General features: G+C 49.5%; 1 protein-coding gene across 1 annotated transcript; it reads right to left on the reverse strand.

Annotated features, from left to right (window-relative positions):
- Positions 1–4,622: 4,622 nt before the first annotated feature.
- On the reverse strand, positions 4,623–26,965 carry TRAF4 (TNF receptor associated factor 4). The gene is made up of 7 exons (XM_081172154.1): positions 26,685–26,965; positions 12,950–13,001; positions 11,560–11,664; positions 10,413–10,574; positions 9,197–9,358; positions 8,289–8,444; positions 4,623–6,460 (listed from the first exon to the last, which is right to left on the reverse strand). Exons 1-7 carry the CDS (start codon positions 26,825–26,827, stop codon positions 5,828–5,830), a joined length of 1,413 nt encoding a protein of 470 aa, XP_081028280.1. The 5' UTR covers positions 26,828–26,965; the 3' UTR covers positions 4,623–5,827.
- Positions 26,966–27,052: the final 87 nt, after the last annotated feature.

Genomic DNA, 27,052 nt, shown 5'->3' on the forward strand with positions numbered 1-27,052 from the left:
CTCAAACGTTTGTTGGGGGAGACCTAGGTTTTTTTGGGGGGGTGTTATTTGTCCTGTCTTCATGCTTTTTAAGATGGAGGACCGCTGTAGCCACCCCCAACGACACGTTTTCAAGATGGAGGGTGAGGGAACAGCTGCAGTCGCCTGCGGTTCCTGTGCAATGTTTGCCATCTTGCCAAAGGTTGCAGGCAGCTTTACCTGCAGCAATTGTATGTTGATTGCCCTCTTAAAAGACAAAGTCCAGCAACTGGAGGAACATGTAGCTACGCTCCAAAGAATTAGAGAGCTGGAGCTCTTCTTGGAAGCAACAGAGAACAGCGTCTCCACCAAGGAGGAGACAGGGGACTCACCTGAGGAGGCGGTTAGTTCACCAACACAGGTGCCAGATATATGGAGAAACGTGACTCAAAGAAGTAGGAGGCCCAGGGTTCGCTCTGATTGTTTAGAAATACACAATCACTTTGAAGTCCTCTCCCCTAGCATGGAAGACGAAGAACAGACTCCATTTGAGGATCTCTCCCTCATTACAGTCGATCAGGTATATGAAGACGAGCAGCAAAGTCAGTCCTCAGGGAATGTGCAGGCGACCTTGGAACGGACAGCTCACGGAAGAACCCCGACCAAACCTAAGAGGAGGTGTGTAGTGGTGATAGGGGATCCCTTACTGAGGGGAACAGAAGCAGTGATCTGTGGGCCTGACAAGATGTCTCGGGAGGTGTGCTGTCTCCCCGGGGCTAAGATCCAAGATGTAACTGAACGACTGCAAGGAATCCTAAAACCCACTGACAAATACCCCTTCCTCTTGGTTCATGTGGGAACCAATGACACTGCAAGCAATAGCCTCCAGAAGATCAAAAAAGACTATGAGGCTCTGGGCAGGAAATTGAAGCAACTAAATGCACAAATTGTCATCTCATCTGTCCTCCCAGCTGAACGACGTGGCCCAGGGAGAGAGGGAAAAATAGTGGAAGTGAACAGCTGGCTTCGCAAATGGTGTAAACAGGAACGGTTTGGATTCTTAGATCACGGACTGCAGTTTCTTGAAGAGGGACTTCTGGCAAGCGATGGGCTGCACCTCACAACGGTTGGGAGGAATGTTTTTGCCAAAAATCTCAGAAACCTCATCAGGAGGGCTTTAAACTGACTAATGTGGGGGAGGGAGACAGTGCTCCTGAAGGTAGGAGTCTATCAATTGATGAAGATGATCATCCAGATGTCATAGACCAAATGGAGCAAACAGCACGCAGACCTAGTGGTGGGAGGAAAAAATCCTTAAATAAGAGACACGGGGGAATGATTAATGGACTTCAATGTCTGTACACTAATGTGCAAAGCATGGGAAATAAACAAGATGAGCTTGAGCTCTTGGTACAGCAAACTAAATATGACATAATAGGCATCACTGAAACCTGGTGGGATAAGTCCCACGATTGGAATGTAATAATGGAGGGATACAATCTATTTCAGAGAAACAGACCAGACAAGAAAGGAGGAGGAGTGGCGTTATATGTCAGGGATGTGTATTCCTGTGAAGAGATTCAAGATTTAGAACCTCAAAGCCAAACTGAGAGCATTTGGGTCAAAATTAAGGGAGAGAGGAATAACAGTGACCTCACTGTGGGAGTTTACTATAGATCCCCAAGCCAAACGGAGGACATGGATGATGCCTTCCTGGAACAGATGGCCAAGCATGCAAAAGGAAGGGAGATAGTAGTAATGGGGGACTTCAATTACCCAGATATTTGTTGGATGTCAAACTCAGCCAAGAGCATAAGGTCAAACAGATTCCTCACTGGCCTTGCAGACAACTTCATTGTCCAGAAAGTGGGAGAAGCAACAAGAGGAACAGCCATTTTAGATCTGGTCCTAACCAATGTTGATGACCTGGTTAGTGGGGTAGAAGTGGAAAGATCATTAGGCGCGAGTGATCATGCTCTTCTGAAGTTTACTATACAGCGGAAAGGAGCAGCCAAGCATACTAGGACTCAATTTCTTGACTTTAAGAAAGCCGACTTCATAAAACTTAGGGAAGTGCTGGGTGAGATCCCATGGACAGTAATACTAAAAGGAAAGGGAGTTCATGATGGCTGGGAGTTTGTTAAGAGGGAGATAGTAAAAGCACAACGTCAGGCAATACCAATGAGACGGAAACATGGAAGGTGCCTAAAGAAGCCAGGGTGGCTATCTAAAGAACTTTTAACTGAGTTAAGATTAAAAAAGGATGTGTACAAAAAATGGAAAAGGGGGGAAACCACCAAAGAGGAATTCAAACAAATAGCCAGCACATGTAGACACAAAGTCAGAAAAGCTAAAGCACAGAATGAACTCAGGCTTGCTAGAGAGGTTAAAAGCAACAAAATAGGCTTTTATGGGTATGTCCGTAGCAAAAGGAAGAACGAAGAAACAGTGGGGTCACTCAGAGGAGAAGATGGTGAAATGCAAACAGGGGACACAGAAAGGGCTGAACTCCTCAATGCCTTCTTTGCCTCAGTCTTCTCCGATAAAGAAAACAATGCCCGACCTGAAGAATTTGGAGCAAATGATTCAGCAGAGGAAACACAGCCCAGAATAACTAAGGAGATAGTACAAGAATACTTGGCTAGTTTAGATGTATTCAAGTCTCCAGGGCCAGATGAACTGCATCCAAGAGTATTAAAAGAACTGGCAGATGTGATCTCAGAACCACTGGCAGTCATCTTCGAGAAATCCTGGAGAACAGGCGAAGTCCCGGCAGACTGGAGGAGGGCAAATGTTGTCCCTATTTTCAAAAAGGGGAAAAGAGAGGACCCAAATAATTATCGCCCAGTCAGTCTGACATCAATACCAGGGAAGATTCTGGAGCACATTAAGCAAACAGTCTGTGAGCACCTAGAAAGGAATGCTGTGATCACCAATAGTCAGCATGGATTTCTGAAAAATAAGTCATGTCAGACTAACCTGATCTCGTTTTTTGACAGAATTACAAGCCTGGTAGATGAAGGGAACGCAGTGGATGTAGCCTACCTTGATTTCAGCAAGGCATTTGACAAGGTGCCCCATGATATTCTTGTAAAGAAGCTGGTAAAATGCAGTCTTGACTATGCTACCACTCAGTGGATTTGTAACTAGCTGACTGACCGAACCCAAAGGGTGCTCATCAACGGTTCCTCTTCATCCTGGAGAAGAGTGACTAGTGGGGTGCCACAGGGTTCTGTCTTGGGCCCGGTCTTATTCAACATCTTTATCAACGACTTGGATGATGGACTCAAGGGCATCCTGATCAAATTTGCAGATGACACCAAACTGGGAGGGGTGGCTAACACCCCAGAGGACAGGATCACACTTCAAAACGACCTTGACAGATTAGAGAACTGGGCCAAAACAAACAAGATGAACTTTAACAGGGAGAAATGTAAAGTATTGCACTTGGGCAAAAAAAATGAGAGGCACAAATACAAGATGGGTGACACCTGGCTTGAGAGCAGTACATGTGAAAAGGATCTAGGAGTCTTGGTTGACCACAAACTAGACATGAGCCAACAGTGTGACGCGGCAGCTAAAAAAGCCAATGCAATTCTGGGCTGCATCAATAGGAGTATAGCATCTAGATCAAGGGAAGTAATAGTGCCACTGTATTCTGCTCTGGTCAGACCTCACCTGGAGTACTGTGTCCAGTTCTGGGCACCACAGTTCAAGAAGGACACTGACAAACTGGAACGTGTCCAGAGGAGGGCAACCAAAATGGTCAAAGGCCTGGAAACGATGCCTTATGAGGAACGGCTAAGGGAGCTGGGCATGTTTAGCCTGAAGAAGAGGAGGTTAAGAGGTGACATGATAGCCATGTTCAAATATATAAAAGGATGTCATATAGAGGAGGGAGAAAGGTTGTTTTCTGCTGCCCCAGAGAAGCGGACACGGAGCAATGGGTCCAAACTACAAGAAAGAAGATTCCACCTAAACATTAGGAAGAACTTCCTGACAGTAAGGGCTGTTTGACAGTGGAATTTGCTGCCAAGGAGTGTGGTGGAGTCTCCTACTTTGGAGGTCTTTAAGCAGAGGCTTGACAACCATATGTCAGGAGTGCTCTGATGGTGTTTCCTGCTTGGCAGGGGGTTGGACTCGATGGCCCTTGTGGTCTCTTCCAACTCTATGATTCTATGATTCTAAGTCCTAGGCTCTATGGTTTAACCCACAGCGCCACCAGCCAAAGGCCATCTAGTGCAGTGGTTTCCAAGTGGGTGCATCATGCTTCCTGGGGGGGGGGGCAGTGGATGACCTTGGTGGGATCTAAGAGGAAAGGAGTCGGCTGGAAGTATAAATGCCTCTCAGACTTTGAAAAGCTGGTATTACCGGATCAACTTCATCCATTCTGTCGACTTAATTAAACTAAATAGTTTTAACTGGATTTTGAGCAAATGTGCAATTAATTGTGACCGTTTTAAATTTTATGGTGCTTATTATCCTCCTCAGTGGGTAGTAAGACCACTGTTCTGAACAATGCTTTTTTCAGGGTAGGGGCCACTGAAGCTGAGATTCCACCCCCACCCCAGCTGCCCAAAAAAGTTTGGGATCCACTGGTCTTAGTCAGACCTTTCAGAGTCAGCAAGCAGAATAAGACCCTCACGTAAGGAAGAAGAGCCTGGTTAATAAATACACGAAATTGTTTATTTTAAAAAAACACACAGAAGAGACTGAGAGAGAGGCAGAGAAAGGAAGTCAGGAGCAGAAATCGCAGCTGCTCCTCCCTAACGCCCCTGCGGGAGAAAACTGATTCCAAAAACAGGGCAGAGGATGAAGGAGGACCAGATCCACTCAAAGACTCTGGGCTCCCTGTACAAAATATGGCTCTGTGATGGAGTAGGGGGGCGGGGGGCTCCTCTCCCTGCCCTACTGCTCCCCCCGCTAAACAGGAGAGCAGTCCAGGCAACTGAGTGGGAGGCAAAGGGGTCTAGGCACGAGGAGGGAAGGTTATTGGGGTCAGTAGCCTCAAGATGCTGACCGGTGGCCGTACCTGGAAGGTAGAAGGGGCCTCAACCTCCTCCAGTGTCCGTCCAAAGCAATTGCAGGGCATCCCTGAGAGACCACCGAGGGAGACAGACAGAAAGACAGACAGATAGACAGGCCCCCATTTTGGGACACATTCTTCCCAGGACTATGGCTAGGAAAGCTGGCTTTCTTGGTGGGGGGAGAGAAGGAGGATCTGGTGGAAGACTGGCCCATCACAAAGCCAAAAGCCCCAGTGCTCTCTCACTGGGGGACCCCCCCTCCCCCCTCCACCCCCCAAAGCCAACCCCGGCGTTTGCCATGGGGGAAAGGGTCAAGCATTCTTCCTGCCTCTTGAACCCAAGACCCAAAGGACAAAGACCAGGGCAGGATGCTCTGGAAGAAGAGCTGAGGAATTATTATTTTTGCGGGGGAGGAAAACAGAGGCAGCCCAGCTGCTTTGGGGTGGGGTGGGGAGGAGATGGTCTCAAGGCAGGCAGGATTTCCTCGTTGAGCTGTAGCAAGTTAGCACCATTTCAGGAGGTGGGGAGGCTGAGAATCCATCCAGAGGTCAGGACTACAAAGGGCAAGTTGGGAAAGACAAGAGTACAATATTTTCAGATGCAAAACTCCGATGCAGCACTCGGGAGAATCATAGTCTGAAGGGACTTCCAGGGTCCATTTAGTCCAATGCAGGAATCACAGCTAGAGAACCCCCCTACCCAAAAAATCTCTGCTTAAAAACCTCCAGGGAACCGTATAATCACAGACTTGTAGAGTTTCAAGGGTGCCCCAAGGCTCGTCCAGTCTGACCCGTTGCAAAGCAGGAACCGATTTAATCCCGTCTTTCCGGGGACGAAGGCGCTCAGGAGATGATTTTCTGGGGGATCTCCACCGAGGCCTTGATGAAGACGGCGTTGTCCCTCACGTAGTTGCGCTTCTTGATGTCCTCGTGGGAGATGAACTTGGGGTACCCGAACCCCAGCAGGCTCTCGTCCAGGGATGTGCGCCCCGCCCCGGGCTTCTGGAAGTTCTTCCAGTTGGGGTCCGGCAGGAAGGTCTCGGTGATGTGCTGCGGCTTGGAGAGCGAGGGGTCACTCTGGTCCAGCAGGGAGAAGGTGACCCGGTAGGCGAAGGGCCACTCCAGGAGGTTGTCGTACTGGCCGGGCAGGACGCGGATGTAGACCGAGAGGTGGCTGCCCTCGCCGCTGCCGTTCCCGTTGAGGAAGGCCGAGACCTGGAGCCGGTAGCCGTAGCGGTGGGTGTAGAAGGGAGGGCTGAAGGACTCAAAGTTGCTGCGGGCCTTGGCCTCCTGCAGCTTGCGGGCGTAGTCGGCGATCTTCCAGATCAGGACGCCGTCGCTGCCCACCGCCAGCTCCTCCACCTCGCGCCGGAGGTCCCCCAGCTCCTGCCGCTGGCGAGCCACCAGGGCGCACATCAGACCCAGGTGCATCTTTGTGCTCTCGTCCAGGTGGCGGCTCATGGAGAGCTTGGGGCACTGCAGGGGGGAGGAGAGAGACCAGGGACAGCGTAAGAACGAGAGGCCAGGCTGCCGGGATCAGGGCAGCGGCCCGCCTGATCCTTACAGAATCACAAGGACTAGGAAACCAGACCAAAGCAAGCGTCTCCGAAGGCTGAATTCTGTAGTTCAGGTCAAGGGTAAGAAGAGGAGCCCGGGCAGGATCAGGCCAAGGGCCCACCTAGCCCAGCCTCCTCTTCTCACAACCAGATGCCCCCTGGAGGGAAGCCCGCAAGCAGGATTCGAACACAAGACCGACCTGCGTGTAAGAACAGCTCGCTGCTTCAGGCCAGTTGCTCAGCTAGCGCAACATTCCTGTTCTCACAGTGGCCAGCCAGATGTCTATTATGGGAAACCTGCAAGCAGGATCTGCCTCTGACTGGTTGGTGGTCATCAACAGCCTTCTCCTCCTCCCTGGATCTGCCTAGTCCTCTTTCAAAGCCAGACAAGATGGTGGCCACCGCTTCCCCCTCCTGCCTTTCTTGCACAGGGACTTTGACACTGGACTGCTGCAATGAGCTTTAACCAGGGCTTCCCTTGCTCCTGATCTGGAAGCTTCCATTGCGGCAGGATGCTGCAGCCCAGTTGCTGACAGTAGAGAGGCCTTGTTGGCACTTAACTCCTGTGCTCAGAGAACTGCACTTGCTTTCGGACCAAGTTCAAGGCATTGCTATTAATATACAAAGCCCTTAACAACTTGCGGCCAATTTGCCTGTGAGATCCGCTGACCCCATCCAGGCCTGCTTCGATTGGGAGAACCAGAATTGTCACCTCTGCCATGTGAGACCCCTTCCGTATTTATAAGAACTTGGTCCTTTAGTGTGGCAGAACCTGCACTTTGGAACTCCCTGCCTATTGATATCAGGCAGGAGCCTTTGCCGTCCTCTTTTCGGCCCCTGCTGGAGACATTTTTGTCTAAACAAGCCTACCCAAATGTTTAGAAAGCTGGGACAAGTTTTAACTTGTTTCTAGTTTGTTGTTGATTTTATCTTTGGGGTGATTTAAAGAGCCGCTTTAGTGATAATTTTATTGTTTTATTTTCTTTGTAAACCACTTTGAGGGTTGTTATCCAGCAACCAGATTCCTCTCGTTTCCTCCATTGGCCAAGCAGCTGCCTTCTCCTCACTTGCCCCAGAATCTGGCATTCAGAGGTAGACTGCTCTGCGTCTTGGAGGCTCCACTGAGCCTCCACACCAAGCAGCCTTTGATTGCCTCTTCCTCTTCCAGAAATTTGCCTAACCCCCCTTTATTAAAAGCCCTCACAGCCTACGGCCATTGTCAGACACATCCTGAGACAGCAGCGGGGTCCAACAAGTCAACGACAGCCCTGCGGTGAAGGAGGACCTGTCCCAAACCTGCAATGATCTTTAACACAGTCCTTAAAAACCCTTCTAGTTAATTGAGAATAATTAACTAAAATGGGAACTGGGCACCCATTGCTAAAAGAAGGGAAATTGCTTCTGGGGACCCAGAAAAATGGATAAAACAGTTTTCAAAAATGGACCTCCCCATTTCAGAAAACCTGTCCCCTTTTTTTTAATCATCCCTCTCATTCTCTGTTATTACATTCCCCCCTCGGAGCTGAAGGCAGTGTACACAGCTCTCCTCCTTAAACTCACAACAACCCTGTGAGGTAGAGCTGGCCATGGCAATGACTCTGAAAATAACACGGCAGTAACTCTGAAAGGGCTTGTGCCGCAGCGGAGAGGGTTTTTGGATGCCGGGCCTCGTCAGAGAGCGAGACTGGGGTGAGGGGCAGGCACAGCAGTAAAGGAAAGGCTGCGCGAAGGGAGGAGGAAGGCCTTACCCGGTGCTTGCAGCCAGCTTCCTTGAAGGGACAGAGCGCCAGTGCCGTGGTGCAGTTCTCTTTCAAGTGCCCGCTGAGGTCTTCCCTGGCGATGCTGGGCACCCCACACTGGTTCGGGCAAGGCACGGGGTAACGCGGGCACTGATACTCATGGTTCTGGGGGAGCGGAGGAAGAGGATTCAGACAAACTCCGAGACAGTTTGCAAGGGGGTGAAATAGGTGACCCTGGGGGGGGGGTCCCTCTTCAGCTCTGCAATTCTAGGATTCATGGGAGGTTTCGAAGGTTGGGAGGTTTCTTTAGCTGCAAATCCTGCACTCTATTAACAGTTCTACTAAATCCTGGTGCAAGATTTTTGTTAAGGTTTTTCATAATACAGTAAGATTTAGAAAACTAATGTAAATAAGAAAAAGAAAACAGCCCGGTATTAGGAGCTTTTTAATGCTTGATGTAAGACTTTTTTTATTAAAGTTTTTCATAATACAGATGAAATAATTTTTTTAAAAAATAAAAATTGTCCAGTAGCACCTTAGAGACCAACTAAGTTTGCTGGACAATTTTTAAAATTTATTTCTTCTGCGTCATACCAACACAGCTTCCTATCTGAATCTAAATTCATAATACAGTAAGATTTGGAAAACAAATGTAAATAAGGAAACGAAAGCAGCCCTGTATTGGGAGGTTTTTAATGCTTGATGTTTTTAGAAATGTTGTAAGCTGCCCAGAGTGGCTGGGGAAATCAGGGTATAAATAATAAAATTATTGTTATTATTATTATTATTTAAAAGAGCAAATTAAAGGGAAAAGGAAAGAAGCCATTCTGCTACGTTCTGGAGCTTGCCAAGGGCTCCTCTGGTCCTCCTGCCCCCCGGCGCCCCTGGCGCAGCTCCCGCCTTCTCCCGGGTCCCACCTGGATGGTGTCGTACAGGAACTCCTTGCTGCAGTAGCCGCAGGGCTGCGTGCGCTTGGGGCACTCAGAGAGCATGTGCTGAGACAGCAGCCGTCGCATCATCCGGGCGCCGCACTTGTTTTCACAGTAGACGCTCTCCTGGGGACAGAGGCCCTGGTGGTTCTGGGGGGGGGAAGAGGGGGAGAGGCCATGGGGTTAATACGGAGGGAGGGGGCACCAGAAGGACCCCTCCTGCCTGGGCATCCTCTCTGCGGGAAGAGCCACAGCTCAAGGGCAGAACAGCTGCTTGGCAGGTTCAAACCATCTCCAGGCAGCGCTGGGGAGAGTCCCGGCCAGAAACCCAGGACAGCTGCTGCCGGTCAGTGTGAACAACATCTCGCTAGGAGGGCCAAAGGTCTGGCAGCATTTGGCAGCTTCCTATGTTCCTTAACTGAGACCCATGAGGACCAGGAATTTCAATTATTATAATTTTTTTAGGCGAAGGTCTGTAGCTCAGGAACTCTCCCTGGTTTTCTGGCCCCACCCCCAATTATTTATGTTTAAATATATGTTAGATTACTGGCATGCTGGCAGTGAAAACATACAAATTAAAATTTATTAAATCCATTTAAAAAAAATTCATTAAAAGCACACAATAGCAAATCACTGCAGTCACACACAGACATAGACCTGTTTTGTCTTTCTGACCATTTGCTCAACTTGAAAATCAGAAAGTAAACATACAAACAGACCCGCAAGCTCCAAGCACTGAATTGTGACATTTTAATGATTTTATATATATATATATATATATATATATATATATATATATATATATATATATATATATATAAAATGGATCTAATAAATTTGGAAGTTGAACGGACTTCTGGAGGTGACAGAGCTCCTCCTCTTTCTCTTGGCTAAATCTCAGCCAACTGGCCTCTCTCCCCTTGCAAAACAAACCAACCTCACAACCCGTCTCCCCATTCTAATGCTAAGCCTTTCCTCACCTCTTAGATGCCCCTGACATTCTGAGGAGCTCTGTGACATCACAGCAGCTCAGCCAATGGCAGCAGCTCAGCAGGGCCGGCGAATGGCCTGAGGCGGGTGCCTTTTGGATGAGGGTCTATCCTGACAACGGAAATGGGCCCCCCAGGTTCGCTCCACGGCTGCCCCATGGCCAAGAGACCCCGCCCCATTTCCCAAGCCCCGCCCCTCCGGCCCCCCTCCTCACCTCGTAGGCTTCCCCCGTGAAGTCGGCCCCGCAGAACTCGCACTTGAGGTGGCGCTGGGGGCAGTCGTGCTCCACATGGGGCGGGAGGTCCCGGCGGCTCAGCTTGGCCCCACAGCGGTTGGGGCAGGGCACCACGTTGTAGCTGCACGTCCCAAGGTGCACCTGGGCAAGGCAGGATTGGGGGGGGGTCAGCCAGAAAACTTCTTCCTTTCCCCAGCCCTCTTCACACAGGTCAGGGAAGCGAGGGTCACCAGGTTTGATTCCCAGGAAGGTCTAAGCTAAGATATCCTTTGTGGAGGGCTGCTGCCAGCCAGTGTAGGCAATATTGAGCTAGACAAGCCAATGGTCCGACTCTGCCAAGGAGATCCTATTTCAAACCCTTAATCCAGAACCATGAGGACTACCATCTTAACTTCCTAAAAGTTTTAGGACTTATAGGGACAGAACTACCTGAATTGTATAGAAATTTATTCATGTCAGCTACTACAGCAGCAAGAATGTTACTTGCCCAAAATTGTTAAAAAGATGTCCCAGCAAAGGAAGAATGGATACAAAAACTTATGGAATAATGAAGAAGTGGCAAAACTCAGCAGAAGAAGAAATCAAGATAACAAACTTTTTGTAAAAGAATGGAAATGGTTGATTGAATATTTACAGATAAATTGTAAACATATAAAACCATTAGCAGGATTAGTGTAATAACCTGCAGTTTTAAAAGAGTATATATCTGCCGTAGATAATAAAATGAGCAAGTTAAACAAACTTGGATATGCAGAAGAGATGAAGAAATAAATTTAAGGAACGGCCGAAAGAGGGGGAAGGAAGTCAAATGCTGGAATGTCAAACTGATGGTAAAACTAATGAAATGTATAAATTGGGAAAGTATAAATAAAAACCTAAAAAAACTTCCTTTTTAAGGAATGGGCCCCAGCTCTGTGGTCCAGAACCGTGGGGACCTTACTTTTAAGGACTGAAGCCCAGCTCTCTGATCTACAGGGCTTTATTCAAAACCATGAGGACTACAGCCTTAACCTTACTTTTTAAGGGATGGACCACATTAGGTCAAGGGAAGACAAGCGCCATACCACACCAATACCAGGAGGGCTGAGGGCTCCCCATCTCTGGTTTTTCCAGCCTGTCTCCTCACCTGCAGATGGCGGACGGTCCCGCTCCAGCGGCACCCCTCCTCGCTGTGTATGCACCGAATGGTCAAGCTCAGGACCTGAGCCTCCAGTTCTGGGTCTGGGTAGATCTGGGAAAGGAAGGGGGAAATATGAGATGCAAAAAAGCACCTGCAGGATAGCCTTCTTTCCTTCTTTTGATTAAAACAATTATTTATTACAAAACAATTTACATATAACACAAACAGGACAAAAAAACCCCCCACAGAAACAAACATAGACACTAACTAACAACATATCATTAACTTTCAATTCATCTCATTGTACTTTTTACACTTTATTAATCTATACGCACTTCATTATTATTACCTTTCTGTTACTTATCAAAAGAAATTTTACTTTCATAGTTTCCTTATACTTCAAATCTGTCAAGAGATTTGCATTATCGTAATACTTTCTAAAGTATTCTTTCAATATTATCCAATCTTTGTTGACTTTATGGTTTAAGTTCCCTCTTATTCTCCCAGTCATTTTCGCAAGTTCAATTGCCATCGGGGATTAAGTCGCCTTTCTAATTTTTTGCTATTAAAATCCTAGCCACTGTGGTTGCATACATAAAAAGGGTTCTGTGGTTTTTTTGTGTTTCAATGGACAATACAATACAATACACAATACCACATGCAGGACAGCTTTCAAGGGGCAGCATGAATGAGTTTTGAATGCAGAACCAACCACACGCAGAATGCCTTTTTTCATTGATCCATTTATTTGTTTAAAAGTATTTATATATATTCTTTTTTCCTCTTTCCTTCTGTGACGGAACTCCTACTTGGGGACTTCCCTGGCTTTTTTCTGGCCCACGTAGGACCAGTCTGGATAGTTAGCCTTGGTGAAGACTTGACGTTTTTATCCCCCCAAAAGTTTTTGAGTTTCTGCTGAAATGAGGCTGCATTTTAATGTTGTATTTTAATCTTGTTTTCAAGTTGTATTTTCAATCAATTGTTCTATATTTGGCGTTAGCCACCCTGAGCCGAGTCTTGGCTGCGGAGGGTTGGGGTATGAATAAAAATTATTATTATTATTATTATTATTATTATTATTATTATTATTATTATTATTATTACAATCTCTCTCTCTGTCAAGAGTGACTGACAAGAAGCACCTTCTGTTCTAACATTTAAATACCTGACAAAAGCGCTTCTATTCTGAGAGGCAATTAAGAATAGTATCTTTCCACAATGGTTAATTTTTAACTTTTTAAATATGGATTTTACTGTACAATCCAGGTGTACTTAGGCGAGGAGAGAGGGAGGCAAGTGGGGGAGAGGAATAGGGCTCCCCTTGTAGCCATCGGTGCCTACCAACGTTTCAGCTAGTAGAAGGAAGGGGTTCTTTGGGTGGGTGGGGGGCACTCACCTTGGCGTAGTCAAGGGGCAGCTGGTCCTCCGGACACTTGAAGACCCCCTCGCTGCAGGAGGAAAAGGAAGAGGTTGAGAAGCTGACCATCTCAGGAGCTTCTGTGACATCACAGCAGCTCACCCAATGGCTCTTCCAATTAAGCTACCCCCCCCCCAATATTCCCCACTACAAAACCAGGCATCTCCCACATATATCATGCCAATAAAAACACATTCACCAATTTGTTCTCATTTTGCATGAGTTATTGCTTTCCTTGGAAACATGAGGAATGGCATCTTGTTTTATCGGGGGGAAGGGCCAGTGTTAGGACACATGTTCTGCATGCAGAAGGTTCAATCCCAGTAGAGATCGCCCTTCCCATCTGTGCCCACGCACCCGCTTCGATTGGCAAAACTGGCGCTGTTAACGGGTGCTGCACAATTCCCGTTCCACGTTTGCAAGAACTCAAGTCTTTTTGTGCAGCTGCACTTTGGAACTCCCTGCCTATTGATACAAGGCAAGCCCATTATTCCCTGTACCAGCTCAAAACATTCTCGCTTGCTTTTCAGTCTACGGCTGTTTTAACTTTTCGAGTTGTCTTCAACTATGGTTGTTAAATTTTGCCTATGTGATAATTTTACAGGTTTATCCTTTTCGTAAACCACTCCCCCTCCCTTTACAATCATGTATAAACAAAATGAAATATAATAATACATGGAGACTGGCAAACGTCCCCCTGCCTGAAACCCTGGAGATTCGCTGCTGCCAGTCAGTACAGGCATCACTGAGCTCAATGGACCTAACGGAAGGCAAATTCTTTCTGAAAGTCTCCCGAAACCGCTCTCGTGGCAAACGCTCCCTGCCTCTCTACCTGGGGAGGTCTCTGCCAGGGAGAGGAAGCAGCCGGGCTCCTCTAATCCCCTCCATCTGTCTGAAATCCTCGCTAGGTGGGGGGACACAGCCGGCCCCATAAACCACCTGCTGTGGTGGCAGCAGAGCCCCAGGAGTGGCACGCAAGGGTGGCGGTTGGGGGGGGAATAAAACAAACAAACTTCAATAGTCGGGAGCAACCGGGCGGAAGCAAGAGCGAGCTGGGAAGAGGGCCAAATCCTGCTAATCCCAGTGTCACATCTGTCAGGCCAAGCCCTGCCCCATTTCCCACCGTGTGTCACCCCCCCCCCAGCTTCACGCCACGGGGCCCTGCAAAGTTAACACTCCAGTCCTGGCTTTGCAGAGGAAATGGAGACCCAGGGGCCAAAGTGGGGCATTTAAAGCCCACCTTTAGTCTCCAAGGAGCTCAAGGTGGCCTACAAAGTTCTCCCCGCTCCTCATTTAATCCACCCAACAACCCTCCAGGGCAGGCTGAGAGGCCATGACTGGCTTCCAAGGTCTGGCTTCTCAGTGAGGATTCGAACTCTGGTCTCTCCCAGGTCCTAGTCCGAGACTCTTAACCACCCTGGCTCCAAACTGTCTCGTGAGATGTTTCCTAATACACCCCCCCACCCAAGCACTCTCTAACAGGGATTTCCTTTATTTTCTCTGATCTGTGTGGGGTTTTAAAAAAGTGTTAACAGCAACAAAAAGTGCACACAAAACAGAAGAAAAGAAAGAATTAAACCATGAAGCGTCACAGCCTGGAAGGACAAAAGTACAAGGATACAGCAAAGCTCCAAAAGGATAAATAAATATCAACTCGTACAACGATTCCTTTGACAAGCAAGATTAATATTCAAAAAAGTATTCTGCACCTGTGAGCTCCATTATTCTTGAGAATAAAGGTTCTATATAGTTTTAATTAAGCCAGACATTTGCATATACTGTGCCGCAATATTTGTATAAGAGGTAAATTCGTGCTGTGTATTTGAAAAACGGTCACTCTGACCTATTTGTTATCACCTCTACATCCCACCTTCGCACCAAGGATCTCGGGGGGCTGCCCCACAGGACTCTCTCCCCATTTCACAACAACCCTGTGAGGGAGACCAGGCTGAGAAGGCCCAAAGTTGCCCTGGCGAGCTGCCAGATGGGCAGAGTGGGGATTCGCACCCGGTCTCCCAGAGTCCTATAATCCATCGCTAACCACTACGCCTGCTAGCTAGGCACAAATTGGGAGTCTGTTGGGGTGCTCCTGGCATCTGAACTAAGTGGTGGTCAGCCAGACACATTCAAAACAAAGCAAAACAAAAATACTACATTTTGAAATTTTGCTACTGCAGCAAGTCTGAGGTGACCAGAACCCAGGTGTGCAAGCCCTTATATAGACTTTTGAAATTGCCACCCTGTAGATCAAGACCACCCCCAGAAACATCATACCTACATCACAGAAAGGGCGGTGTACAGCAGAAATCTGAGTGCTTTGTTTACCTCCTGTCTGCCAGGTTCCGGGTTTAATGGTCACTTGATTGGATTGCCTGGCCAGTCTTTTGCAACGATAAATACTTAGTTCCTGAGCCAAATGCGCCCTTAAGACAGGATTTGTGAAGGAAAAGACAATGGGGAGGCTTTTCCATTTTCCTTTGACCTTGCAGAGAAAACATTTGCTCAGTTTGGGAATCAAAATGGTTTCAGGTCGGTCTTCCTGTGCTGATCTATGTACATGCTTGGTTGGTACACTTATGAACATTTAACTTATATATAAGACCTCCAAATTCCTATCACACAGGTGGGCGGCCATCTCTGCCTCCTGTGGCAGGGAGTTCCACAGTTTAACTCTGCGCTACGTGACTAATTCCTTCCTTTTCCCTCTCCTGGATCTTCCAGCATTCATGGTTCCGGTGTTATGAGAAGAGCTTTTCTCTCTTTGCATCCTCCATTCGTAAATTTCCCGTCGTGTTGCCTCTTTACTCGCCAAACCCAAAACTCTGACCTGGCATGGCTCTCACAATATTCCGATTTGCAGGGCAGGCGGTTGGACTAGAAGACCTTAGGGGTCCCCCTCCAACGCTCCTATTCTAGGACTGCTTATGGCTGTGTGTTTTAGAGCTGCTGAAACAAAGCCGGCCCGACAGATGATGAAAAACAACTTTGCCGGCTCCAGGAAACTTGAAACCGGGGGTGGCAGCTGTGGGAAAAACCAGGCAGCTGCTGGGGGCTGGATCCGAGAAGAGGCTGCCAGCGCAGGGAGAGAGCCAAGCCCTTGTCTGTGGTTTGGCCAGGAGACAAGAGAGCTGCTTCACACCAGAAGAAGACGTGAGACTGCAGCAGGATGGAGGGGAGCCTGACGCCTGGATCAGGCCAAAGGGGGTCCCACCCAGTCCAGGATCCTGTCCTCACAGGGGCCAACCAGGCACCCCAATGGGAAACCCACAAGCAGGATCCGGGTGCAAGAGCAACTCTCTCCTTTCCTGCGGCTTCCATCAACAGGGCTAATAATAATAATAATAATAATAATAATAATAATATTTTTTATTTATACCCCACCCTCCCTGGCCAGAGCAGAGTTCAGGGTGGCTAACACCAATAAAATCACAGTAAAAACGTAATAGGAGAAAAAGAGAAGGGGGGGAAAAACACAATTTAAAATACAGGTTAAAATGCAATTTAAAATGCAGCCTCATTTTAAAGTAGCCGATAAATCAAGACCATAAGGGGAGGGAAACATAAGGGTCAGACAGAGTCCAAACCAAAGGCCAGGCAGAACAGCTCTGTCTTGCAGGCCCTGCGGAAAGATGTCAAGTCCCGCAGGGCCCTGGTCTCTTGGGACAGAGCATTCCACCACATCGGGGCCAGTACTGAAAAGGCCCTGGCCCTAGTTGAAACCAATCTAACCTCCCTGAGGCTTGGGACCTCCAAAGAGTTGTTATTTGTGGACCTTAACATACATGGGTCCTAGGCCACATCACCATCGCCGCCTCTGACCGTGGAGCCATCCTGGCTTGCAGCCATTAACAGTCTTCTCCTCTTCCATAAATTTGATCCTCTTTGAAAGCCATTCCGGTGAGTGGCTATCGCTCCAGTGGCAGGGAGTTCCCAGAGTTTAACTGTGCGCTGCATGAAGAAAGGCTTCCTTTTATCTGTCCTGAACCTTCCAGCGCACATCTTCACAAATTCTAGTGTTGGGAGAGAGGGAGGAAGACTCCCCCAGTTGTGATCCTCAGTAACTTTACTGGGAGAGTGGAGCCGCTGTGGCTCCTGCCCAACAAAACACCAGCCGGCCCAAAGTTCCTCTCTCTTATTTGCACCCGGGGACTCTGACGCCGGCATCCCCTCCAAACGGCATCGCCAAGCACACCAGGTCGTGCCACTTGTGCATGGTGCTGCCCTCAGTTTCCCCTCTGAGCCAGGGAGCCCATGACAGGCAGGACAACTGGTCCAGTGGGCTGTGGACCAGGGCAGAGAGCTTGGCTCCTGGGGGTCGTGGGATCTGGGTCTCCACTAGGCCTATGTATCCATCACAGAGAAGCCACGATGGATCAGCAGCAGCGATGACACTCAAGCTATGTCTGCCATGAACTGTAAGCTCCCTGGGGCAGAGATTCCTCTAAACTTAAGAATGAAAGAATTCACTTTGACAGCCCATTGTTTGTTATGCAGGTGGGAGGCCACCACTTAAATAAACCACGGAACCAAGGAAACTAATTCCAAGTCCAGCATCCAACATTTCTACAGCCGTACCTTGGTTTTCGAACAGCCTAGTTCTCGAACGTTTTGGCTCCCGAACGATCAAAACCCAGAAGTGACTGTTCCGGTTTCTGCATGTTCTTTCGGAAGCTGAACGTCCGACAGGGCTTCTGCTGCTTCCAATTGCTGCAGGAGCTTCCCGCAGCCAATCAGAAGCCGCGCAGACTTCCGGAACGGATTCTGTTCGACTTCCAAGGTACGACTGGATTGCAATAGGGCAGAGCTCAGCCCAACGTGCCAACAGAGGTGTGCCCTGGGGCACTTCAGGACAAAAGATTATATAGCAGTTCAAACACAGCAAAGAGTCATAAAACATCTATGCATTCTTAAACATACGTCAGGAAAGGTTACAGGTCATGAGATACAAAGATCACAGAATCACAGGAAGGGATCACAAGGGTAATCTAGTCCCACCCTCTGCAATGTCGGAATCTTTTGCCCAATGTGGGACCCGAGATTAAAAGTCTGATGCTCGACCGACTGAGACACATGACTCCACACTGGCGTCAACTTCCTCAGGGGGTCCCAAAACATTTGGTCTCAACGTACAGCTTATCGGACAGTTGCGTCTAGGCAGCCAGAGCTTCAGTAAGAAGGGAACAGCGTCATAAATTTCTCCCCCTCTCCTCTCCCTGCGTCTCACTGAGAGCTTTAAGGAGAGCTTGTTCAACACATCCCTTTTGGCAAAACATCCTTTGCCCTTCGAAGGTCAGGTAACGTGGGAATGGAGGATGGCATGAGGGAGACAAGCCGCAGGCGACAAATTCAAGCCGAATGCATTCTAAAACGTTACATAATCAAAACAGGAATTTGTTTCAAAATGGGAGGTATTTGAAAAATAAATATAGTGGTTTAAATTCTGTTGCAGTATTTGAGGCACTTCAGTAACAGTTGAAAAGTAGATATAAGGAATTAAATATATAATGGAAAAGTTTATTTATGATAAAAGTGTGTATTGGCAATAAGTAATATGAAATTGAAATACGGGAGGCTGGGTCTTTATAGTGTTAAGACCAATATATGTTTTATTGTTTGTTAAGAAAATTATGGGTCTATGGTTATTCCTGTGTGTAATTTGGTAATCCTGTAAGACCTATTGCAGTCATTAAGAGTCGTCAACAGGCTCATCTCAGCTATCTGCCAATCTCCCATTCCCACCACCCTTCTGAGTAATACCCCTCCCCACCTTCTCACTATATAGAAGGATCTGGCAACTTCTGTTTCAGTGTATCTGAAGAAGTGTGCATGCACACGAAAGCTCATACCAAGAACTAACTTGGTTGGTCTTTAAGGTGCTACTGGAAGGAATTTTTTTATTTTGGTAATTTGTGTAATTTGTGTGTGTGTGTTTTCTTCTTGCTATATCAATAAAAATTAAAAACAAAAAAAATAAAATGTTACTTGAAAATAAAGTGAAACATCAAAATGTTATTAAAATCAAAAATATACATCTTGGGTCTCTAATCCTTATATCACTAAGAAGAGCCCGTGGCCCACCTTGTCGAGCCTCCTGTTCTCACAGTGGCCAACCAGATACCTAAAGGGAAACCCGCGAACAGGATTCGCACACAAGAGCAACTGTCCTTTCCTGCTGTTTCCAGCAACTGCCATTCAGAAGCAAGACTGACTGTGGAGGCAGAGCAGAGCCGTCCTGGCTAGGAACCATCCATCACCCTCTTCTCCAGGAACTGGCACAGTTCACATTTAAAGCCACTCCAGTTTGTGGCCGTCAGTCCCTCCTGTGGCAGTGAGTTCCATAGTTTAACTACGCGATGCATGCCCAGGTCCTTTCTTTGACCTTTGATTCTTCCTCCATTTCTAAGGGTATGAAAGAGGGAGGGAAACTTCTCTCTCTTTCCGCTTTCCTTGATGCCATGCAGAATTGGATGAACTGCCATCGCGCTGCCTCTTCCTCGCCTTTCCTCCAAGCTAAAAGGTCCCAAACGCTGCCCCCTTTCTTCAGAGGGGAGCCGCTCCCTCCCCTCCGTCATTTCGGTCTCCCCTTTCTGCCCCTTTTTCAAGTCGACAATCTCCTTCTTGAGGCGAGGCGGCCAGGATGGTCCATGGCGTTCCAAACGTGGCTGCACCACAGGTCTGTGCGATGGCATCACGAGACGGGCAGCTTCATTTCCAACGCCAGTTCCTGCTCTGGCTCCATTCCATCAGATCGGCTGCCACCGATGCTGCTCTCCCTCCCATGCCAAGCGGGGCCTGGCAGTCAACGGGAAAGCACAGAGGTCCTTTGGGGCCACCCCTGGCCGAGACACCCTGTGCCAAGCAGCTATGATCCTTGGCAAGGAAAAACTCGCAGCAACGGCCAGCGCCTGCAGGCACAGCGTGTGTGACCTGTCTGGGAAGGAACACACACATGTAGCCGGGCGACTGCCTCTCCTCCCCCAGCCAAGAGATGTGATTCAGCTGGGAATCCTGAGCTACAGGGGGGTTGGACTAGATGACCCCCAGGGTCCCTTCCAACTCCACAATTCTTTCTTTTTTCTTCTTCTTCTAAATCTTATTAAAGTTTTAAATTTATTTAACATAATTGTTACAAAATATAAGCAAAATATTGCAGATACATACATATATATTTCAAATAAGCACATATAAATGAAAAAAGGAACAGAAGAAAAAATAAAGAGAAAAAAGAAGAAGAAAAGTTGGAAGAATTTCTTCCAAGTTTATTTTACAAATATCTCGATAATAAAAACAATAATAAAATTTCATTAATTGACTTCCATCGCTTACACTGCACTTCCTATATACATTTTAAGCAACTCCACGATTCTTTGGTTCCACGTTTGCTTGAGTGTGATGAAGGCAGCGGCACGGAGAGGCGGCAGGTCGCCCCAAAAGCCTGCTCTCTGCGGCAAGCCAGGCAGAATAATAGAATCAGAGCTGGGAGGAGCCCACGGGTCATCTAGTCCAACCCCTGCAATGCAGAAATCGGGGCAAAGCTTTTGGAAGAATTGCGTGGGGGGGGGGGAGACTCCCCATCTCAGTGACAAGCAGACAAGAGCTGGAAGCCTTGGCTGAGCATGAAATGACTGCCTTGGGACTAGCTAAGCAGCTGTTCTCAACCTGTGAGTCCCCAGATATTGTTGGACTACAACTCCCATCATCCCTGAGCTCTGGCCTTGCTAGCTAGGGGTAATGGGAGTTGTAGTTCAACAGCATCTGGGGACCCAAAGTTGAGAAAGGCTGAGATAAAGGCATTAGAGCAGGCTTCCTCCAGATGTTTTTGGCCTACAACTCCCATGATCCCTAGCTAGCAGGACCAGTGGTCAGGGATGATGGGAATTGTAGTCTTCCTCGCTCCCTTCCCCAAGCACATCACCCCTTGAAGGAACAGAGCACTGGCCCAGGGGTATGCCCCCCACAATCTGCAAGTCCAGCTGGGTCTCAGGGCACCAAAAATGTGGGGATGCACACAGAGCTATGGCCCTTTCCTTTTTAAAAAAAATAAAAGAGAGTGCTACGGTTCTAGTCCTCATGGTTCCGAATTAAGGGCTAACTGAAATAGGAACAGAGGACGCTGCCCGTGCTCAGCCTGAGGACGTGGTGAAGTGGCCCCAGGAAGCCTCTGTGAGTATGCAGAGTGCATCTCCCTGAGCCGATGCAAACATGGGAGGGGAGAACTGCTGAAAGGCAAGCTGGATGGCGCAGGCAGCCCAGCTGTGGGGCAGAGTGACCTCCATCTGCCTGGCTGAAGGTTGGGGAGGGGGAGAACCGGTTTTTCTGCCCTTCCCAGGCTGCTGCCTCAGCGCATTCCCTGCCCAGCCAAGTGTGATGAGCCCAGCAGGCTGTGGTGGGGATTAATCCGCAGCACCCCCCACCTTGGGAATTTCCAGACCCTCTAGATTTAACCCTTTGCACCTCTGGAGCTGAGCTTTGCAGGGAGAGAGACCCTGCCCCCCTCCTTTGAGCATAAAAATCACCTCCTAACCATTCTTTCCAGGTAAAATACCCCAGGAAGGTAGCCTGATTACATCCATTTTCCAAGTAGGAACAGCAAAGTGGCTAAATCGCCTGTCTTCAGGGTGTCAGGACAGCTGCTTGGCATGCAGAAGGGCTTGGCATGCAGAAACCCTGGAGAGCCTCTGCCAGTCAGTGTAAGCAGTAAGGAGCTAGCTGGACCTATGTACCATTGAGGCAGCTTCCTTTGCTCCTGTTCAAATCAGCCTCCTACTCACAACGACTATGAGGACTAGAATCCTGCCTGCTTTTTAAAAGGTACAGGAAGTAAAGCACTTTCAGCTTTGCACACAGAAGGTGCCGGGTTCAACTCCCGACAACACAGCTGGGCAGGGCTGGGGAAACCCCGAAGAGCTGCTGCCAGTCAGTGTGGCTGGCGCTGAGCAAGATGGACCAAGTGGCGCTGAGCAAGAGTTGGTCTAGTGGCAGCTCCTTCTCTCCCCCTTCTTTCCAGCCCTCTGGTGTCCTGACTCAGAGTTCAAGCACAACCCACAAGAGGGGGCTGGATTTCAACTGCAATTCGTGCAGTGCAGGGGGTTGGACTGGATGGCCCTTTGGTGTCCCAGGCACAGGATCTCATAGCCTTAGGGTGGAATCCAGCTCCTTGGCTTTGGGCTCTTGACTCTGCCCCTCCCCACACCTGTGCGCCTCTCCCCCTCCAATCAGCCCCCTATGGATCTGCTCTCTCTCTGGGGAGGCCACAGTGGAATGAAGGAAGTCAGGGGAGAAAAAATGCCTTCTGCATTCTTGAAAACACAAAACCCTTTTATGTCTCCCTCATTATCTCTCTCTCACACACAGTTGTGCATCAAGGGCCAGGCAAGCAAAGACATGCCTAGCCAAATCCCCTCACTCCGCAAGGCTTGAATCCAGAACCCCAGGAAAACAGGAACCAAAAAGGAAAGGTTCAGGGTGTCTGCAAAGGAGCAGAAAAATTTAGTTAGAAGGATGTGTCTGTGAAAGAGAGAGAAACAAGAATTGTCCCTATGAAATCGCACGCACCGGTTCACGGAAAGCCAGTGTGCAGTGGTCAGAGCATTGGGCGAAAACCTGGGAGAGACCAGGGTTCAAATCCCCCCCCCTGCCATGAAGCTCTCAAGTGGTGACCTTGGGGGCCAATCACTGCCTTTCTCAGCCTAATCTACCTTGCAGGGATGTTGTGGGGATTAAATGGGTGGGGAGCCATGGGTGTCACCTTGAGCTCCTTGCAGAAAAACCCGGGATATAAAAGCAGTAAATAAAACAAACGAACAAATGTATTGCATCAATTCAGCCTCAACACTTTGGGGAGAGAGGGTTGGAAACATGCAGAACTCACCAAGGGAGGGCCAAACCTGAGTCCCCCAAGGTAAGAGGAGGCTCGCAAAGACAACTCTGAAATCGCACGAAACTGCAATGACCCAAACACACGCGCAGAGTGCACAGGCCGATCCAAACGCCTGTGCCACACCCGGGAGACGCACACAAAATTTATTCTAGCAAAGTTTTTCCCTGGGTTTAAAAGGCTCGCCGGCCTTCAAGGTGCGCACAAGAACTCGGGTTTTGTTTTCGCAGCAACGCTCTGGAAACGGTTACGCAAGGACGGGGCTCTTGAACTGGAAAAGCCGCTGTCAATCTGCCTCGCAGGCATCTTTTCTGCTCCATGAATAAGTAGGCCCATGGATCAGACGCACACACTCATTCTCTGGAACACCTGGAACGGTCCCCGGCTGACTGACAGTTCTGTGAAACTCTGAAAGCTTGCCTACGTGCCAAGCAAAGTTGGAGCAATAAAGAAGCTTTGAGCATGTCTGCGTCCCCAAAGTGGAGGGGGGTCTCTGTTTGAATGCACCCCCAAATACCAGTTCCTGGGGGCAGGACGAGTGGACTTGTATCCTAAGGGGGGGGAGTCTTCTAGATATATGGTTTTATTGCATTTTTATCTACCTTCCCTCCCCTGCAAGGAGCTCAAGCCGGTGTACATAGTTCTCCTGCTCCCCATTTTATCCTCACAACAACAACCACCTTGCGAGGTATGCTGGGCTGAGAGTGAGTGGCCGGCTTCCAAGGCCACACACCCAGTGAGCTTCGTAGCTGAGTGAGGATTCGAACGCTGGTCTCCCCCAGGTCCCAACCTGACATTCTGACCCCTGTACAACTTAAGCATAGGATCTAAAGCGGCTCGCAGCATTTATACCCCTGAAATATCTCACTTAGTTGCAGCTTTGGGCCCAGCACAGAGCAAGCAGGTCTTTGTATCTCCAGCTGCTTCCATCTCAGCTCAGACCCAAAAACTCTGGCTATTGTTCTGCTACCTGGCAGCCAGGTGAAGCGGGTGGGGAGGAAGGGCCCCCGCCCAGTAGCCTGCAGGGTCCCCTGAACTAGCAATCCCAGGTGCAATGCTTGATTCTTACCCCACCTGCAGCCACAACAGCTGTACGGCCTTCTCCCCTCAAATCCCTGGTTAATGCCAGACATCTAAGAAAGTTAAACATTACAGGAATGCAGGCGGCTTATCAACTTCCCCCCTTCTCCACCAAAGCTCATTCTGAGTAGATCAGGAAGTTTTTTGGGGGGTGGGGGGAGGAGCGCTGGATGAGGCTTAAATACTGCCTCTCTTCTTCCCTTCCCTGCCTCTAAAATGCAAACAGCCAAGGCCTACCTGGCAAGGCTGTTGGGAAGCCGCAAGAAGGCTAACTGCAAAGCGACCTTGGTGCCAATATGCTAAGCACCTCTCCCGCCCCCCCCTTGCCAGTCATGCAAGGCCCCCCCCCTGCCTCGCAGGCCTCTCTGCCGTTACATACCCCCCCCCCCAACAGCAGCTTTTCTCCAAAGGCCAGAAAAATTCACTTAAGCAGACAAGCAGTCCCTGCTTGTTAGTTAGAGAGATCTTATTACAAGAGAGGTTGGCAGAAAGAGAGAATTCCCAGCTTTTTTGGGGTGGGGGTGGGCAGAGGAGATCAGTCGCTACAGCCCCTCCCAGATCCCCAACACTTAACTATTCAACGCCCAGGGAGATCCGGGAAAACTTACTGCCTTTACCCAGGAAACACAAACATATACCAAGTCACGCCTTTGCAGAGTCAAGGGAGCAGCCTGACTAGAGGGCACCTGAGCAGCGGGAGAGGCTTGAACCTTGGACTGGAAGGGAAGGGGAAAGGCAGATGCTTGTAATTGCGATGGGAAATCAGGGGTGGGCAAGAGCTAAATGGGATTAGGTGGTCTTTACGGGGTGGCGGGGAGGGGGATTAGAGGGAAGGAGGGAGCTAGCTGGTTAGCAGGCCAGGATTATTATTATTATTATGTATATTTGTAGAGTTGGAAGGGACCCCCAAAGGTCATCTAGGCCAACCCCCTCTTGCAATACAGGAAATGACAGCCAAAGGAGCCCTGACAGGTGGCTATTAAATCTGTTCCACTGTTGAACAGCTCCCTTCAGATATCTGAAGGGGGCTCTCGTATCTATTATTATTATTATTAGTAGTAGTAGTAGTAGTAGTATTTCTTTGTTGTCTTCCTTACAGAAATAGCTGCCTCAGGAGGGCTTTGCCCTGCATTTTTTCTGAGATTAAATATCAATAAATATTTGCCAGCCAAGAGCCTTCTCATCTTCCCAGAGGACGGGGGAACAGCATGTGGCCCTTTGGACATCACCAGGCTCCTGCTACCCCATGTAGCTAATGTTGGGGGTCAATGGGAGCAACAGCTCTCCAGAGTTTCCTGAGAAACAAAGGTGCCAGTCCTCATTGTTCCACATAAAAGGGCTTATTTAAACAGGAACATGGGAAGCTGTTGTGTCAGACTGCTATTCCAGCTAGCTCAGCCGTGTCTGCCGACACTGACTGGCAGCAGTGGCTCTGCAAAGTTTCCTCCCCAGCCCTACTTAGGGATTGTGCCTCGGACCTTCTGCATGCAAAGCAAGGGCTCAGTCACTGAGCTACGGCCCTTCCCCAAACCAGACACCTGATCCATCTAGCTCAGTATTGTCTGTACTGGCTGGAAGCAATGGCTCTCCTGGATTTCAGGAAGGGAGGGTTTCCCAGCCCGACCTGGAGATGCCAGTGGGGACTGAAAGTGGGTCCTTCTGCTTGCGAAGCAGAAAGTGCTTCATCACTGAGTTAAGGCCCTTTCCCTAAAAAAGAATGCAAGACACCAGTCCTCATGGTCCTGAATTTAATCAGGAAGGGAGGACGGAAGCCGCCTTAATTATACGCAGACAGATCCAGCTAGCCTACTGCAAAAGGGGGGGTGGGGTTCTCCACTGAGGACCCAACTGTGGCTCTCCGGCTCTGCTGGGTGGGTGCTGGGTCCAACCCAGCCCGACTCTGATTCAGAGGTTCAAATCATGGAGTTAAGGGGCAGATAACCCCAAACCTCAGCCACGCCCGGGGGGCTCAGAGCAGCCCCCAAACCTGTTTCCCAAGGCCCAGAACACACAAAGCAGTGCTTTCTTTGGCTTCCCTCGGACGAAAGGAGACGTCAATCCTTGCTGGCTTCAACAGGCAGAAGAGACTTATTGGATCAAACAGACCCCTCCGCAAAAACCCCCACGCCGCAACCTAGCCCAGCATCCCGCTTCCAACAGAGGTCAGCAATAAATTCACAAACAGGCCCCAGCGTTGTTTCCCAACAGCAGACAGTTCGCGGTAGACTGCCGCTGCAGACAGAGGCTTTATTTCAGCTCATCGCCGACCATCCGCGAAGAAGGCACCCCTCTTTTTCCGAGGCCCTTGACAACCGGGTTGGGGTGGGGAAGACAGGAGGGACCCTTCAAGGTGAGACAATAGCAGGCAGAACAATAGAAAAGAGTGAGGTGGGAGAGGGAGGCAGCCCAGCAAGACTCCGCGACGCCGCACTCTGCACACGCTCAGAGAAGCGGCCTATCCCGTTTGCCGCTGCCGAGCCAAGTGTTGGGAAATGGGGGGAGCCCCCAACGAGGGAGGCGGGTGGGGGCCCCTCCAGTTCTCCCTAGGAATGAAGCGGGCGCGGAACAAAGGAGAAGGCGAGCCGGGGAGGCGGCGGCGGCGGCGCGGTGCGCCCAGGGCGCGCGAGCGGGGCTCTCCAAGCAAGCGCGCTTTGGCGCTTTGGAGAGGCGCGCAGGGGCCGTGCGCCTCCGTCTTCCTGCGTCCGGATCGCGCCCGCTGGCCGGCCCGGCTCGGCTGGTCCTTCCGCGGGGACTGACCTGAGGAATTCCTGCAGGCAGGTGTCGCAGAAGCGGTGGCCGCAGGTGGAGACGCGGACGGGCTCGCGCATGGCCTTGGCGCACAGCGGGCACAGCAGCCGCCGCTTCGGCTTCTCCAGGAACTTGTAGTCGAAGCCCGGCATGGTCCCGCCGGCCTGCCGGGGAGAGGCGCCTCCGCAGGCCCCGCGCCGCCCCTGTCGCCTCCTGCGCCCGCCGGCCTCGCAGGTCCTGCCGGGCGACCCCTCTCCCTATTGTGTGCAGCGCCGACTTAGGCTCGCCTAGGCAAGGCAACGCCACGCCTCTCCGCCTCCTTCTCCTCCCCGCTCTCTCTCCGCCTCCCCTCCCCGCCTCGGGAGGGTTGCCAACTT

Source organism: Podarcis bocagei (genome assembly GCF_964188305.1).
Source record: "Podarcis bocagei genome assembly, chromosome: 15".
NCBI lineage: Eukaryota > Metazoa > Chordata > Lepidosauria > Squamata > Lacertidae > Podarcis > Podarcis bocagei.